The sequence below is a fragment of the Megalops cyprinoides genome, chromosome 11 (assembly GCF_013368585.1).
Source record: "Megalops cyprinoides isolate fMegCyp1 chromosome 11, fMegCyp1.pri, whole genome shotgun sequence".
Taxonomy (NCBI): domain Eukaryota; kingdom Metazoa; phylum Chordata; class Actinopteri; order Elopiformes; family Megalopidae; genus Megalops; species Megalops cyprinoides.
In genome coordinates, this window is record NC_050593.1 from 259,008 (window position 1) to 271,677 (window position 12,670).

At 39.9% G+C, this 12,670-nt stretch overlaps 1 protein-coding gene across 1 annotated transcript; it reads right to left on the reverse strand.

Annotated features, from left to right (window-relative positions):
- Positions 1 to 997: 997 nt before the first annotated feature.
- LOC118785433 (sodium/potassium-transporting ATPase subunit alpha-1-like) lies at positions 998 to 12,363 on the reverse strand. The gene is made up of 22 exons (XM_036540059.1): positions 12,181 to 12,363; positions 11,625 to 11,738; positions 10,962 to 11,021; positions 9,714 to 9,917; positions 9,262 to 9,375; positions 8,855 to 8,989; positions 8,643 to 8,760; positions 8,104 to 8,372; positions 7,277 to 7,585; positions 6,809 to 6,943; positions 6,522 to 6,714; positions 6,244 to 6,419; positions 6,013 to 6,149; positions 5,382 to 5,532; positions 5,012 to 5,180; positions 4,545 to 4,699; positions 4,324 to 4,447; positions 4,025 to 4,170; positions 3,776 to 3,906; positions 3,482 to 3,583; positions 2,861 to 2,952; positions 998 to 1,143 (listed from the first exon to the last, which is right to left on the reverse strand). Exons 1-22 carry the CDS (start codon positions 12,190 to 12,192, stop codon positions 1,115 to 1,117), a joined length of 3,075 nt encoding a protein of 1,024 aa, XP_036395952.1. The 5' UTR covers positions 12,193 to 12,363; the 3' UTR covers positions 998 to 1,114.
- Positions 12,364 to 12,670: the final 307 nt, after the last annotated feature.

Consider the following 12,670-nt stretch of genomic DNA (forward strand, 5'->3'; position numbering starts at 1 on the left):
AAAGATGTTCTGAGTGATAGAAGAGAAATGGATGTGCATACAATGTGGAGCACGATAAAAACAGAAATGTCTGGAAGTGTATGGACTGATGCATAGATAGATTGGCCTCTATGACCAAGAGAAACAGTACTATTTAGATCTAAATACTTTACTGTAGACAAAATTGTGCATGGAGTCATCAATTTGTCAGTGGTTGAACAATAATTCCTCAGATGACATGCCAGAACTTTCATTATTCTATCATTTTAAAATAATGTGTTGCTTTTGAAATAACAGGTATAATAGTGGGTACATTCAGCAGCTTTGTAAATGTTGAGCAATGATGTACCCATCCAGCAGGCACAGATCTTCCTACAATGGGATTGGCTGCTTTTGCACTTTGGTGATGGACAAGTCTATTCACTTTTAAGGTTTCTCAGGCCTTGTTTCATTTGTGCTGAAATAGCACTGAGAGGTATTCTTCATGTATTTTTTGACTTAATAGAGAACACCACAGGCAAGATATTATGAATGTTAGAAGACAGCAGCGCCTGTGATGAGCTTATGGATTGGATGCCAATAAACTTCACTTAACAGGTGCAAAATTCTTCACATATTTTGCAAAATGAATCATGATTATGATGATGCATCACACATCTTAAGGTTTAATTCAGATTGAATTCATTTTGGGTCATTAACTTATGAATGTTCATGTTCCTCTACAAATGAGTATACCATGCTCTTTGCAAAACTAAATAATTAATAATAATTAACAGTTCCTAAGACTTGGTTCCTGATAATTAATGTTATGTAAGTAAGTGTAAATGGTTTAAAGATTGTTTCTTCACTCGAGAACTCCCTAGTACTTTCCCACGAATATTTTGTCCTTTATCCTCATTGACTCCCAGTGTGAAAAAGAGAAAAAGGTCATTCCACTTTCTGACTGAAACATTGTACATTGGCAGTATCCCATGGAAAAAACACTAGACAACAAAAGATTTACTCTGAACTGAGGAGGTGAAGCACATGACACTATAGTTTATTATCTAATTTTTTGTGGGAAGAATTCTCACAGTTGCTGAGGTTAAAATTCAGAGCAGCAAGACCACTTGCATGCTGATGCACACTGACTGCTCTAGTAGTATGTCTCTTTTTCCACCCAACCTGAAACAAACAAACAAAAAAGGATTTAGGAATTGATTTCAATGCATTTCTAATTCATCAATACATAACACATTAACGGCATTATTTATTTCCTTAGCAGTAACTGTTGATCTGAAGTATCGATTTTATTTCATTTATTAATTTATTTAGTTGGTTACTTAGTTACTAAGTATTCATGTTCTCCCTCTGCAAAGCCTGCTTCTATTACAGTCTGACTTCACCTTCAGTCTGACTTAAATGCAAACAAGACAAAAGCTGTTTTTCACCCCTGACTGAACAAAGGTACCAAACTTCCTCATCAACACTATAAAAGGAATTCCTATTGAATGTATAGAAAGATCTAAATACTTGTGTATTTGGGTAAACAAAAATCTTAATTTTAAATACCACGCAGAGTGTCTAGCCAAGAAACTGAAGTTAATACTGGGCTTCTCTTACAGGTTCATGCTTTTCTATGTCTTCATATGAACAGCTGGTTGCTGACAAATTCCTGCCCCAGCTTGATTGTGGAGAGACAATTTTTGATTTATGTGTTCATAAATTTGATTTAGTATATCATTTTGCTTTGGGATCTAGTACCTATATTCAGGTTATAGGACCCATTACATTATTTTATCCTGTATAGTTTGGTCTTTTTGACATCCCTTGCTGTGCATAGAATGCAACAGACTAACTAGACTACCTACTAATGTATGTCAGCACTAAATTTTTATTCTCATGCAGAAGCCACAATCTTCGATCTGAAAAATGGCTGTACTTTAAGGAATGTTCAGACATTTAGTGTTCAGACAACAGCTGCAAAGAAGTGGTGGAATGAATTCCCCATGGATGGTAGGACAGGAGAATCACTGGCTGTTCTCTGACCCACCTCTTCAGACTGCAAATCGGTTCCATCTCAATCCCTGCCCCCTAATACCTGCTATTTCTAGTATTTGATGTTCTGTTCTACATGTAGTATTGTGATGTATTTTGGATACTTTGTTCTAGTGACTGATGTATCATAATATACTTGACTTCCGTTGCCTAGTCAGATTGTACAAGTTAACTGTGGTAGGGTTTGAATGGTGTTATGCTCATACTAACTGATCTGGGAGTGTTGTTAGCCTGGTCTGACAGTGTTGCTCATTTAACTTGAATGGATACACTTATGTTCTATTCTGCTGGAAGTTGGTCCCTGTAATAGTCTCTCCTAATGTGTGTCCCCTGTAATGTAATGTTTTATTATGGCTGTAGGGTCCAGGCCAGTCTCAAACTTGAGTCCCTCTTTTGAATGCTGTTTTTCAAATGGAAGTGAGTAGACATTCTCTCTGAAATTCTTTTTTTTTTTTTTTTGCCTCAGCTATAAATTTTGTCATTTCACGTATGTGTTTTGCTAAACCAGGCTTGTTTCTAATTTTTATTCTATAATACTATATTCTATAATATTTATTCTATTAATTATTCTATAATAATGTTTTACCTTTTGATTGAATGATTTTTCTGTTTTTGTGCTGTGCATGCTTTTAATTGTAATTGTAAATTGTTTAATTGTAAAAGTGATTCTTTATTTTCATGGGACCTTCCTAGTAAAATAAAGCTTAAATCAATTTTAATGTTACTTGAGCAAATGGCAATTGAACATCAGGCTCTTCTCACTGCAACAAGCACTGCACTCCACGGGAGCAAAGGGCACAGCGAAAGTGATCTTCTGATACATGAGCAGGTGACAGAATCTTACCATCTGGGTTCCGTCGCAGGATGTACCTTCGGACCTCGTCATACAGAAAGATGAGAAACGAGTAAGGGAATGCACAAAACCACCAGCAGGGTCTGAAGTGACAAAATGCAGAAAAGGAATTTCAACACGTAGTAGTCACTGTAGTCACAACAAGAAAAAATATATATTTGTGAAGTATCTGTAATATGACAATTAATCATAATACTACACCGTATTAGAGATCTAATTTGGTGCATTTGTAAGAAACAAGTTGCAGCTGGATTGAATAAATATGAAAACTAGCCGAACACACCAGATCAGATTATGATAGCATTTTGAGTTCTACTGTTGATCAAATGACTAGAGGACATGGCTAGAATTTAGGTCATGTGATTCACGTATGAATACATTGTAATTCTAATGGTATAGCTGCATTTATTAAGAATTGTGCGCATTATTTTAAGGTGCTTCAAAACTATGAAATATGAGCTAGTACACCAAAAACACAAAATACTCACAACTCAATAGGATGTGTGTACCCACTTAAAAACTTTGGTTTTAAGCATTTTACTCTGTAATCAAGTGCATTTCCCTTCTCTTATCTATAATAATACAACATTGGAACACGTCTCCTGAACTCACTTGAGTGGGTACATCCTGAGCGCGATGTCCATTCCTGGGCAGTAAGACAAGAAGGCCGCCAGGGCTGTTTCTTCAAACAATCCAAAGATAAGGATTTTGTTTCTGGATTGAACAAAAGGCACATTCTCAAATCAACACCATTCTCACCATTGCATGTGCCAGTTTTGAAGTTCCCAGTCAATCAAAGGGCGATTATCCTTCAATCCATCTCTTCAATGCATGATGCCTGACAGAAGTCCAGTGGTTTATAGATTGGAATCGGTATCACTCAGTAATGGAATGTTGGGTACTTACTTCATCCCTTGCTTTATGATGGAGTTTCTTCTGGTCTTGCAGATGATTAAGTCTGTCCACTGCACAATCACAATGCTGGTGAAAAATGCAGTGTGGCATGTATACTCAATAATCTTCCTTTGCTCATATGTCTGAGGAAACAACAGGAGGAGGTAAAGAAAACAAGAAAGGAAAACATTAATAGAAATTTCCTGCTCTTTACCACCATTCTCATTGCTATCTGAACACGCTCAGGTGATGGGCACTAACCCACTGCTGGCCATAGCTGTCCTCCAGGTCGTTGATGTACTTGTCATCCCAGCTCACACGGATGCCAAGCAGCTTAGACGGAAGGAAGCCATTCTCAGCGAGGATGACAAAGTAGGTGAAGAAACCAGCAATTGCTTGCATCATTCCTTGGGTTGTAGACAGTAAATAAAGGATGAACACTCCCTTGAACTCCACTCAGCATTGATTGCCATTACAGGACTAAACCAGTATGTACATTTAAACAAAAGAGAATACAAAATTGAAAAGACTGAGTTATAGTTGGCACAATGAGTCCTTACCAATCTGGCCATAGGCCATGCTAATTAGTCTCTCATTCACCAGCTTGTCAGTTTGTGCATTTCTAGGCTGTCTTTTCATGATGTCACTCTCAGCAGCTTCATAGGCCAGAGAGATAGCAGGAACCTTGAAAGTGGGATCCAGCATGAGCAATCAAAAACCATCAGATCTTTGTCAGTAAGATTTATAAAGATTTCTCAAAAATAATTGTTTGGGGCCTTACCATGTCAGTGCCCAGGTCAATACAGAGGATGGTGACAGTGCCCAGGGGCAGGGGAATATCAGCAATGATGAAGAGGAGGAAGGGTGAGATCTCAGGAATGTTGCTTGTCAGGGTGTAGGCGATGGATTTCTTCAAGTTGTCAAAGATCAGGCGACCTGACGATAGCAGAAACACATGTTCATGCCTGAAACTTTAGCAACTTATGCCACTGTTGCAGAAGTCACAGAGATCTCCTCCAGAGATGGTTTTACCCTCAGATTTAGGCTAAATCTATCTTTTTAAAATATTTAGGATACTGTATAATGTCAGATTAAAATTTCTTCTAAAAGATTTATTGTCTAATGTAAATTACAAAATTACAATATTCTGAGATTTTAATTACAAAATTTTAGGTTGTACTTTATGTCTGTGACCCAACTGAAAACTGTTGCAGAAGTCACAGAAATTCCTTCTAAAATTTGCTTTACCTTCTTCCACCCCAGTCACGATTGAAGCAAAGTTGTCATCTAGAAGGATCATGTCAGCAGCCTGCTTGGAGACGTCTGAACCAGCGATGCCCATAGCAACACCAATGTCGGCCTTCTTCAGAGCAGGGGAGTCATTGACACCATCTCCTGTCACAGCCACAATGGCACCCTGAGGGTTTATCACACATATACAAGCACCAGCATTCAGATCTCCCATGTTCATCAGACAAGCTCCAAGCATTTCATCCAAGCTCTCTGGGTGAAATTATGTATTTGTTTTAAATCTGCACAATGAACCACCTAATCAGTTTAAAATATTCTAGCAAGCAGTCTGAGGTGTGTAATGGGTTACAACTACAGGGTACAGTACCTGTCGCTGGCAGCCTTCCACAATAATTAGCTTTTGCTGGGGAGAGGTTCTGGCAAACACAATCTCAGTATGGTGCTTAAGGATCTCGTCCAACTGCTCTGAGGTCAGATCCTTCAGGTCTCCACCGTGGACAACACAGGCCTTGGCATCTCTGAGACAGATGCATTTATTTAATTTGTCTACTCTGATCTCAGTCCAACATTCTCATATGCACCCAAGCCAGTCCATACTGAGACCAATAATGCTATGTGAAAAGATGGCCAATAAGAAATTGCTATTAAGGTTCATAAGAATAAATATCAACATTATTGATATAGATAAGAGAAACTGAAATTCCCTGGCACAGTCTAAAGCCAAGGAACTCTATTTTCATGTTGTTCCTTACCTCACATTTTATTTGGCATGCCAATTTAGTGCAGTAATTGTGCTAGGATCAACTAACTCTCTGCTTTCTCTAGTTTTTCAATTTTTACTTTCAAAAGACCAGCACATGACATTTTCCTGCTCTGGGAAGAATACAAGTGGATGGATCTCAGATTTGAAACTCCCTGCAACAAAGTATTACCATATTCTTGTTACGATTAATTAGACACAAAGCCTAATCAACTGTGGTTTAAAGATGATTTTGTACCTAGGGTTGACTTCACGGACTGGGATGTTCAGACGAGCAGCAATATCTTCTATAGTCTCATTTCCCTCAGAGATGATGCCCACACCCTTAGCAATGGCCTTCGCAGTGATTGGATGGTCACCGGTTACCATGATAACCTGGAGTACGGGAGGGACGTTCAGTTCAAAGTCCTGGATATGATTTGAGGCAGTTCCATAATAGCTGATTGAGCAATTAACCTTTTGGATGTACCTTGATTCCAGCACTTCTGCACTTCCCCACAGCATCAGGTACAGCAGCACGGGGTGGGTCGATCAGGGACATGAGGCCAACAAAGCAAAGGTTCTCAGTGGGGAAGTTCACCTCTTCAATGTCAAACCGGAAGCCTTCAGCAAACTGTTCGTCAGGGAGAGCAAAATGGCAGAATCCTGCAGAGCAGACATAGAGAGTATGCAACAAGTGAAGATTCACCTTCTGTTCAAATATTTAATAGAAAAAATCTTCTTTTGTGGTTTGTTTACTTTCCTTACCGAGCACTCTCTCCCCCAGCCCACCCAGCTCCAGGTAGGCATTCTGGAAGGCATCCTTCATCTCATCATCAAGGGGCTGCTCTTTGCCGTGGATCATGATGGTGGAGCAGCGATCCAGAATTCTCTCTGGGGCCCCCTTCATTACCAGGAGGTGTTTAGGCTCAGAGGAGTTGGGGTTCTTGTGGATGGAGAGCTGTATGAGGGGAAAACCAACAGACAAACAGATTATTCAGATTACAGTTAAATATGATAACACGGGAAAAGACGACAGGATATGCTCTGTGTACCTGGTACTTGTTAGTGGAGTTGAAGGGGATTTCTGCAATCTTGGTGTACTGCTCTCTCATGTCCTTCACAGACCCACAGCACAGCTCAATACACTTCAGCAGGGCAGACTCAGAGGCATCACCAGCCACATCCCTCTGTGAAGGATGAAAGGGGAAAAACAAGGAGTGAATGGGCTGGTCACACACATCCATCACCATCTTAATGAAGATTCCAGCAGCTCAGATTCCAAAGCAGGCCCTCAGCTGCTGCATGTGATGGTCTCCTGGAGGAAGTCAGGAAGCTGCTGAGGCCAGGGAATGTGCATTCAATATATGTAGTTTTTTTGGCAGTAAATGCTTAGGCATTACCATACCACATGGCTTGGTCCCACCATTAAACTGAAGCAGAAATCATCAATTCCACTGCTGTGAAGGGATGCAGAAAACTGTTCACTTATCTCCATAACATAATGGACACTTGGAACACACCTTGAGGATGGGCACGCTGCTCTGCTCAGCCAGGAAGATAGCTCGGTTGCAGAGGCCTGCAATGCGAGCCAGGGCAGCCCAGGTGGCAGAACTCCTGTCAAAAGAGGTTCCGCTCTGGTTCTCCGTGGTGTCCGCCTCATGGATCTGGTTGTCAAACCACATGTGGGACACGGTCATGCGGTTCTGGGTTAGTGTGCCGGTCTTGTCAGAGCAGATGGTGGAAGTGGAGCCCAGGGTTTCCACAGCTTCCAGGTTCTTCACCAGGCAATTCTTCTTGGCCATGCGCTTGGCAGTCAGGGTCAGACACACCTGGGGGCAGGTGGATATCAGACAGAGACTAGGCACAACAAATTTGCCATAGCAAAGACGACAGAAAAATTTCAACAGAATCTACTCCAAGTTTTCAACATATTTTTTGCCCAGCATTCAATTTCAGCTCAGCTCATTCAAAGTCATCTCATGTACCCAGTGAGGTGCAGCATTCATAAATTGAAATGACATGTATGCTTGACTGTAGTAGCATTTTTGCTGCTGTTGTTTGTGTATCTGTGACCTGGGAGTCACTGAGCAAATGGTATCTTAATGTGGCTCATGGCAGACCCCAGAGCTCTCAGCATCCATCATCCTCCAGTGAAGTTTTAAACTGTGTTTTTTGTTGAACATATTGAAAAGGAACTGATTTTTAATTTTTTAAATGAGTTCAGCCCTGTGGTATGTTTGCCTGGATATACAGAAGCTACCCAAATAGCTTTTCAGATTAAATATACAATTTTCACTGGAAGCTATGAAACACTACAAAACATGTCATATGTAATTTCCACACTCACAGTGACAGTTGCTAGGAGACCTTCAGGCACATTGGCAACAATGATGCCAATAAGAAAGATAACAGCATCCAGCCAGGCGTAGCCCAGGATAAGGGAGAGGATGAAGAAGGTCACGCCCAGGAAGACGGCCACGCCCGTAATGATGTGGATAAAGTGCTCAATCTCAATGGCAATTGGGGTTTGTCCGACTTCAAGGCTTGAGGCAAGGGTAGCGATGCGGCCCATCACAGTGTGGTCACCAGTGTTGATCACAATACCACAAGCCGTGCCTGGTGGGAGGGGCATAGTGCATGGGATGTGGAACGTGATTTTTCATTACAACTGTTTTCTGAAATATGTGAAATACTGCACATTCAATGGTGAAATTTTCATATATTAAAATGTTTGGTTTTAAAATGCAGAAAAAACAAATAGCTAATTTTTGATAAAACTATACTTCATTTTTGAATACAGCTAAAAAACAAATTCAGCTCAAAGGGGGCATTCACTATACTAGTGAGTCTGCTGCTCTTGTAGTTATCTCTGATTTTCTGATTTACCTTCAACACAGTTGGTGGAGAAGAAGGCAATGTTCCTGGTCTCTAGGGGGTTGTCATTGGAGAAGTCAGGGGAGCGGGTCTGAGGCTCAGATTCACCAGTGAGGGAGGAGTTATCCACCTAAGTGACAGTCAAAGATCAAAGTCAAGAACCAGCTCAGCGCAGGTGCAGGTGACCATCTTTGGTGGGGGACCATAATCTTTGAAGGACCCACCTTGCAACCCTGAGCTGAGATGATACGCAGGTCAGCAGGGATCCTGTCTCCTCCCTTTACTTCCACCAGATCCCCGACTACCACCTCCTCTGCATTGATGCTCTTCTGTTCACCATCACGGATCACCAGGGCTTGCTACCAGGGGGAACAGCCAATGGTAGAATTGAGCATCACTCCATATTTGCATGCATTACATAGTAATAGATGTAAGTATCTTGCCCTAGGCTTACTTATTACTTGTTTTAAATAACCATGTTCCCCAAATCTGGAAAAATATCCAAAGTCATTCATCTGTGGTCCCAGACATAGATGGTTGATGATGGGATCACATTTTGGACCAACTGACCTTCATTTTTGGGTACAATTTTCTTATGCACAGCGGGGTTGTAATATGCTAGAGGTCATACCTGAGGGACCAGATTCTTGAAAGAGTCCATGATCTTGGAGCTTTTGGCTTCTTGATAGTAGGAGAAGCAGCCAGTGATGATAACGACAGCAGAAAGCACAACGCCCAGGTACAGCTGTGCAGAGCAAATGAGAAATGAGGAGAGAAATATTGCCATGGTTTAGGTAGTGGACTTAGTAGCTGTGCATTCCAATTCTGGATGTGACACAGTTATTTTACCCTTCAAACAGATTATTTACTTAATTATTTAAGCAGATTCAAACAGATCATTTACTAAAGTAAAATAAAAAATCCAGCTTGACCAATGAATTATACAATGCAATATTGTGTAATTCATTTGTAAAGCTAAAATTTACATTAAAATCGTAATATACGTAAGTCCCTGCTGGTGATGGATTTCTTCCAGGTGAGCTAAAGTGGGCCATCCAGTTTGTTATACATCTGTGTTCTTACGTTATCATTTGCTGGTTCCTCTTCTGAGGCAACCTGAATGCTGTAGGCAAGGAAGCAGAGTATGGCTCCAATCCAGAGCAGCATGGAGAAGCCACCAAACAGCTGCTTGCAGAACTTCACCCACTCTGGGGTGGTGGGAGGAGGGGTCAGGGCATTCGGCCCATCACGGGCTAGAATTTCCAAGGCACGAGCAACAGTCAACCCCTAAGGGAGAAACAAGCTTTGTTACTCCTGCATATGAGCATATATGTGTCCATGACTGTTGACATTTGATGAGTCGTGGCTGGATGCTAACAACTGTCCCATTTCTCTGGGCATTCTGAAAAGCCATTGATGGACAACATGTTGTGCTCCTGTGGCAAATGAAGATGCAATCAGACATTTTAAAACATACCCTTAGGCTGAAGAACCCTTGTAGGGTCTTGTGTATAAAATTGGATGTCTTTGGAGCTTGAAAGCATACAAAGGCATTTTCCTTTAGCTTGAAAATAAGTGTCAGACATAAATCATACTCAACATCACTAAACCTCTTGATAGTTTATGTTAGGATTTACCTCTAACAGCAAGATTTTTTGTGCAGTCCTCATGTATTTTTTCCTTCCCATAAATAACATCTTATAATGTATTGAGTGGAATTGCACAGCACTGAAATCATTTGAAATAACACCTTGGGAGATCATTGCGAAATAGAATTGCTCATAACTTGACATTTTCCAAGGTATTGTGATTTTACAAGTATATTCACTTGTTGCATATTTCAGTGAGCTGTTGATGACAAAACCTTTTTCTTCCACAGTGAGTCATTAAGATGTCAGCAAGAATGAGAGAAGGTCTAGAGCTGACTGAATGAAGCTCTCAGGTCATATCAAGTTTTCTATAAACCAAACACGCACTGGTTCCAGGTTTCTCAAAAGTATTGTTTTCCTATACTTAAGCCAAAAGACTTTATTACAGAGTCCAATGAAAACTAAGAACTCTTCAGCATCAGAAAACAGCAGGCATGCCAGTGCATTCTGCAGAATGTATTTCTAGCCTGTATATCTAGCCGAATGCAGAATGTATATCTAGCCCGTTGTGCTTCCTGCTTCTGAAGAAGTTGTAGAAATTGATGAAAGACACCAATCAACATGTTGACATAATATAAATGAATCGTGGAATCATTTTCACCTGGTAATAGTGTAAGGTAAGACAACAGTTCCATCTTTTGTTACAATGGTTCCACAGATCTATCCAGGATCAGAAACTCACTCTGCTTATGTCTGTGCCATATTTTCGCTGAAGCTCATCAAAGGTCAGCTTGTGATCATCCTACAGAAAAAAAAATGGAGTTTAGATGCAAGTATTACATATTTTTTTACCCAGAGTGCTTTATTATTATTTTTGTATTGGAATTTAAATTAATGTCAAATAAAACTAAATAAAAATAAAATTACTTTCCCCATAACTGAATGTAGGAAATATTATGATTAATGCATTGTGTACATTTTGGGAAACCACGCAAAAGGGCTCTGTGTGTAATATTTTTTCCACTTTGACAGATAGGGGGTGCTCACATTTTCCTGTACATTGCTATGTTCTGCCTTGATCTAGGAATTCATCTAGACATGGCATTTACAATTTGAGTGATGTCCTGAAAATATATGTTCGTATGGATGGATCTTCAAAATCAAAATAATATGAATACCACCACATCCACATTTCTGATATATTATGCATTCACATCCTACAACTCCATCAATCTATGATGTACCACAAAATGGATTCCATAAAAAGTTATAGGTTTGTTCTTGGTAAATTCACTCGTCACCACACAGTTCAATGAAAATAGAAGCTCTGGTTGACCTGAGACCTACAGCTGGAGCGACTACAAGTGAAAGAACACTGTCCACTGGGGTAAGAAACCTTTCTCACCAAATCAACTTCCTTCTTCAGCTCTTCCATGTCCTTATCTTTCCTTTTCTGTGGCTTCTTCTTTTTGACCACATGCTCTGAGGTCGGTGCCAGTTTATACTTGTCACTCCCTCTCTGTGTCAGAAAAGAAACATGACTAATTGCTTCAAACTCAAACAAAATATCTGCCACTCAGAAAAGTGAATCATTTATCTTGCCAGATTAGAAATATTCTTTACATTTAGAGAGAAGTGGTTTGGTTATAGCAATATAGCACAACCTCAGTGAAGCAGAAGGCACAAATGTGCAGAATTTCATATCAAAGCGTGGCTTCAAAACATTCCAATTAAGCTATATTAATTTAATGGTGTTATTAGCCAGCCACTTATTGCTGACAATTAACACAGCAGGACAACAGGAAACCCTTAAAGGTCAAATCTAAGATGACTGCATGCCTAAAAAGCAGATAGTGTATACTATCACTGTGCCTAATTGACTTATTTTACAGTGAAATAGAGTTAATAAAGAGCACTTTTTTTTACAAAGAAAGGAGAACAAAAACTAAACAATAACTTACTCCAAGTCCCATCCTTGCTGGTGTTGTGTAACAGTCTTCTCAATTTCTCAGATTTGAGTGTTTTTATATTAACAACTATATTAAATTATAAATATAATAAAAATTATATTTTCTTTAAGCTGTGTGTAAAAATGGCTGTGACTGACTAGGCCATCAAAGGAGCATCACACCTGGACACATAGCCTCCCCTTTGGCCACACCAAGGTCCAGGTACTTATATACTCTATTCCATTCACCTTGACCAGAAGGTGGAGTCTTCAATATTGGGATGGATAATGGCATAACATGCTATGTAATGAATATATTCATGCTTTCTCCAGGTAGAGCAGCTAAAAACCAGTTTTCAGTTTCCGTGAAGCCTATCCAGGAAGTGTACACTTATTTATCCAGGCAAATCAGCTGAAAACCAGTTCTCAATTTCTCTGAAGACTGTCTGAGAAGCTTACAATGCAAACATTGTGATGTTGGCCATTACAATAAAAGTATGCAT